The 4740-nt window shown below is 45.1% G+C and overlaps 2 protein-coding genes across 3 annotated transcripts in view; one reads left to right on the forward strand and one right to left on the reverse strand.

Moving 5' to 3' along the window:
* ZNF185 (zinc finger protein 185 with LIM domain) overlaps nucleotides 1-4740 on the forward strand; it is a 240939-nt gene that overhangs the window by 143201 nt on the left and 92998 nt on the right. The window lies entirely within an intron of this gene.
* Nucleotides 341-4695, reverse strand: CETN2 (centrin 2). 2 transcript variants are annotated; one of them, XM_004284086.4, is made up of 5 exons: nucleotides 4569-4695; nucleotides 3553-3711; nucleotides 3166-3294; nucleotides 1623-1760; nucleotides 341-1191 (listed from the first exon to the last, which is right to left on the reverse strand). In XM_004284086.4, exons 1-5 carry the CDS (start codon nucleotides 4665-4667, stop codon nucleotides 1102-1104), a joined length of 615 nt encoding a protein of 204 aa, XP_004284134.2. In that variant the 5' UTR covers nucleotides 4668-4695; the 3' UTR covers nucleotides 341-1101. The 2 variants fall into 2 exon arrangements, with proteins under 2 accessions (XP_004284134.2, XP_049561006.1); XM_049705049.1 differs by lacking the exon at nucleotides 4569-4695 and adding an exon at nucleotides 4432-4564.

Below are 4740 nucleotides of genomic sequence, written 5' to 3' on the forward strand. Positions count from 1 at the left end.
ACCACCAGAGGTTGGCTAAGCTCAACCTACTGTCATAATCACCTGGCTTTCCCCAATTTGTCCCAAGCACAAATTACCAATAAGACTCTTTTCCAGCTGTACACTTTGCCAAAACTATTTTTTGGGGCATCATTTAGGCTTATGCAAAACAGTCAACTAATTTTAGAAACTGATGGGTTCCCAGGGCAAAAAGCAATTCGCATCCATAGTAAAGGATCATTTTGTTTTCTGTTCACGGGCTGGCAAGGAGTTTGGGATCTACCAGGCTACGTTCAATGAAATGGTTTAGAAGCTGAACGCATAGTCAAGGCTAAAGAAGTCATCCTTAGAGAACAAGAGCTCAAAATAAGAAAGGTTTTATTTGAAGACAAAACAAATAGCGCGCGTGCGCACACACACACACACACACACATCCAAATGCAAGTAAGAGAGTTCACTGGGTTTTATAAAAGAGAAAGCTGCAGGCTTCCCTGGTGGCGCAGTGGTTGAGAGTCCGCCTGCCGATGCAGGGGACACGGGTTCGTGCCCCGGTCCGGGAAGATCCCACATGCCACGGAGCGGCTGGGCCCGTGAGCCATGGCCGCTGAGCCTGCGCGTCCGGAGCCTGTGCTCCGCAACGGGAGAGGCCACAACAGTGAGAGGCCCGCGTACCGCAAAAAAAGAGAGAGAGAGAAAGCTGCACTCAGGTGCCAATTAAAATTGGAACCATTGAAGAGATGCCCCCTGCTTGTGGTGACACAAGTACAACGTGTGCCTGTGAAGAAGTTGCTCTGCGGTGGCATAAATGTGGGAATGCGGGACAAGAGTTAAGCGACACAAGGCAGAACAGCAGGTGTGCAAAAGCTCAAAGACCCTCTTCTCCACTCTAACGTGCTCTCGTGCTGTCCTGGGGAATTAAAGCAGTCAGTAGGTCACCTTGCAAAGAACCTCAGTTTCAAAGAACACTTTCAAAAGTTGAAAATAGATTCAGAGTTATTACTAAAGTCATACAGAGAGGTCAGTGGGGGAAAAATAATTTACGTTCTCAAAAACCAGGCTTCAGACAACAGCAGGCACGAAATCGAGTTCTACGTGCTCGCGTTATAACAGATGACACTGATCTTAATAAAGGCTGGTCTTCTTCATGATGCGCAGGAACTCGTGCTCATTGACTTCTCCATCTCCATCTCTATCGGCCTCATCAATCATTTCCTTCAGCACAGAAAAGATTCCGGTTAGATTAATTCATAAATGAAACGAAAATGTGACTAAGTAACAGGCTTTTAAAATGCTACATGAATAGACAATTGTGGTCCACCTGATGCAAATGTGCTGCTTTTTATAATGGTTTGGGTCCTGAAAAGTCATTTGAAAACCAAGCCATACTTTGCCACATGTGTATCACCTAGAAGGAAGCTCAACGATCATGTTGACTAGGGAGATTCCTAAAACCTAAAATAGTAAGTAAAATTGTTCACGTGTGTATTTTTCTGGGAGCAGCGTCCATAGGTTTGTCACACTATCAAAAGAGAAATTAAGTGGTCAACAGAGCGACAAGAGAACACTAGTTTTCCTTCATATGTAACCAGAGAAAATGTAAGTCAGAAAAGTCACACAGGGCTCCAGGCTGATGCATCACAAACCTGCAGTTCCTCATCGGTGAGGTTTTCACCCAACTCCTTGGCCACACGTTTTAGATTTTTGAACGATATCTTCCCGGTTTCATCATCATCGAAGAGCTTGAAAGCTTTCAGGATTTCTTCTTTGGTATCTTTCTCAGACTTAACAAGTAGAACATAAAACACATGAATACGGAGACAGTCATGACTCATACTTACTTGGCTCCTGCAGCCCCACCACCGCCCATCCCCCCTGCCCTGCACAGACATCTTGGTAACAGCCTTCATGACCACAGGGGCTAGATCACAGAAGATCACACATCAACCAGGGTAGAAAAAGGGGACAAACGATGAAATTACTAGAAACCCAGAGGCTAAAAAGGAAATATAAAGGATTGTATTTAAAACACTTTCTGTATAAACCAAAGAGAAAGTAGATTTGTTTTTAAGATATACAAGCAGACGGTGGAGTTAAATTTAGGGGAAATATACTGCTTAAGCTGGTGGAGGAGGGAGAATCTTGGTGAGGGGGGAGGGGGAGGGAGGAAAGAGAAGACTAGTTCACTTGTTACGAGATCACAAAGCGTTACTGGGATCCCAAGTACTCTAACAGAGGAAAAGAGTAAGATCTCCAAGAGCTCCAAGTCCAAATATTCCTGAAAGGTAGCTAAAGATAGAGTGAGCCTCTAATAAGACCAATCTGGGAATCAAGCTTGAATGTGGGACAGCTTTACTAGGTTTTTACAGAATGTTAAACTTCCTGAACTCTTAAACTAGTCTCTGAAGAAAAATATAGGTGTGATTAGATAATTTCAAAGCAACAGGATTATTAGAGTAGGAACAGGCCTGTGCCCTGGGAAGCACACTTGAAACACTGATGGAGTTACTTTTCCACAGGCCAATAGAACATAGCTGAGCCACATTAAGGAGGAGCCAGGAGGTCAACGAAAGAGAAATGGACCAATGTGAACATCTTTCCTGGGTGGGACACTCAGGGGACTGAGGTAGACTGGTGAGGTGTCATCTTAGAGTCTCTCTGGACCATTTGGACCCTTTAAAAGGGTGACACCCAAGAGACTAGAAAATGGGTGAATTCAACCTTGGAAGTGGTGAAAGACCAAATCCTCAGTGCGATAAAAACACAGCCTCAGGCTGAGGCTGCCCAGAATAACGACAAATAGGAGAGAAAAGAATTTCAAACTTTAAATACATGGACTTTGTCTTGTCAAAATGCGAGACACTGTAATATTGTTGGTGTTATGAAAAGTTTTACTGCTTGTGGGTATCACACTGACATACCGGTTGGAGAAAGGTAATAGCAAAAAACATGATAGCAGGAAGACTTTTACTTCCTTTCAGAGGGTAAAATGACTTTCCCTGTGACTCTGTGGCCTTGAAGAAAGCCAAGTAGTACCTAAACATCGTAATTCTCAGTCACAAATACTCTCCTTTATCTGAACTCTCCAGTTTGTGTTAACTTTTCTTCAGTGAAGACATTTCCATATCGAGATTCGAATTTGTCCACCATTATTGGTGGAAAATATGCTGATCATCTTAGCTAACTTACCATTTTCTGAGTCATCACAGTCAAAAAGTCGCTAAAGTTCATTTTTCCTGTCCCTTCCTTATCGATTTCACTTATCATTTTCTTGATCTCTTCTTTCTTGGGTTCAAAGCCCAGTGCCCTCATTGCCACCTACAACAAAAAGAGGATCATCTCAATAGGCACATCTAAGCCCAGGTGCGAAACAATGACAGTGCTGAGGGTGTTAAGCCAGCATCTGCCACAATCCTGTTAAAATGACTAAGAAACACTATAACATTAAGCAAATTGATGTGTGCGCTCAATTTTATTTAATAATTCTCGAGGTAAGTAAAGACAGGAAAACACAGCACAGAAGACAAAGAGGCAGAGAAAAGATAAGTCAGCAGAGCAGGAATGTATAGGGCTTGCCTTAAGTTCCTTAACATCAATTGTCCCAGTTCCATCAGCATCAAAGAGATCAAAGGCTTCTCGAATTTCCTGTTTCTGCTCTTCAGTAAGCTCCGGTTTAGGACTCATCCTTTTTCGCTGGGCAGTTGATGCCATGTTTGCCTTCTTAAAGTTAGAGGCCTTCATATGTTTTACAAACACAGAAGCACAATATTAAGTAAGAGTCCACATTTTACATAAAATAGTTACAACCACACGTATTTCAAGATAGCTTATACCAACGAATTCCAAAACTTTGCTTAACAAACTATTGTTTGTAGAAGCAAGGAAATGCCTTGTTCTTTTGGACGTCTCTTATGGAAAAATCATCCCAAAAGAGAGCTAGCCAAGGAGCGGACTGGGGAGAACTGTACAGATAACCAGTTCTCCCTGAATCTGGGGATCCTAATTATAAAAATGTCCTTAGAACGCTACTCCGCTTCACTCTAAGTTCTCCGATTTTCTGATTACTTCTAGATTTAGGCCAAATATTACTAAGATATATGTTCTGTCAATATCGAATAATAAAATTCAATCCCCTTGGTACCTCTGAGCCTTCTCCAGGAAGCTCAAAGCGTTTCCCTAAGTCCCTATATTTAACATTTTAAATGCATTAATAATCAAACATAATAAACTGCCCCCCAGCTCTGTGTGGAAACTTTGGTAGAGGCGGCCAGAAGGCCAGAGTCAGAGAGGGGTCGGGGCCTGGGGGGAACCCGAGTCTTTTTTGCCCAGGGACGGTCACCGAAGGGGCTGGAGAAGGCCAGGGGAACCCGAAGGGCGGGTAGGGGGCGGCTGTGGCTGAAGGGGAGACAGCGACGAAGCACAGGCCCAGCAGGGCAGCCGGCATCTCTACCCTACCCTTCCGGGAAAGCTCTCAGAGGAAGAAGGAGTGCGCCAAGGCCGAGAACCGCGCAGGAGAGGCGGCGGGGCCTTGCCAAGGCCTGGGAAGGGCTCAGCCTCTGGACGCGGGGTTCCAGACGACGGCACGCACTCACCATCGCGGATGGACTCCACTTCCCGTTGTTACGGCAACCGACGTACACAGTGACTCGACTCCGTTCCCACCGCCCCGCGCGCGCGGCGTCGCTCCCCATTGGCGGACCGCTCGCTGCCGCTCCCCATTGGCACAGGGCTGGAGTGGGTGGGGCTAATCTGAAGAACTCCCGG

The sequence above is a fragment of the Orcinus orca genome, chromosome X (assembly GCF_937001465.1).
Source record: "Orcinus orca chromosome X, mOrcOrc1.1, whole genome shotgun sequence".
Classification (NCBI taxonomy): domain Eukaryota; kingdom Metazoa; phylum Chordata; class Mammalia; order Artiodactyla; family Delphinidae; genus Orcinus; species Orcinus orca.

Bases quoted from the DNA above. Each gene is read 5' to 3' on its own strand.
- CETN2 (XM_004284086.4), bottom strand. From the start codon at position 4,667: ATGGGGAGCGACGCCGCGCGCGCGGGGCGGTGGGAACGGAGTCGAGTC. The intron at 1,761-3,165 runs GTAAGTTAGCTA...CTACTTGTTAAG, and splicing joins CTGTGATGACTCAGAAAATG to TCTGAGAAAGATACCAAAGA. The intron at 1,192-1,622 runs GTTTGTGATGCA...TCTGTGCTGAAG, and splicing joins TCACCGATGAGGAACTGCAG to GAAATGATTGATGAGGCCGA.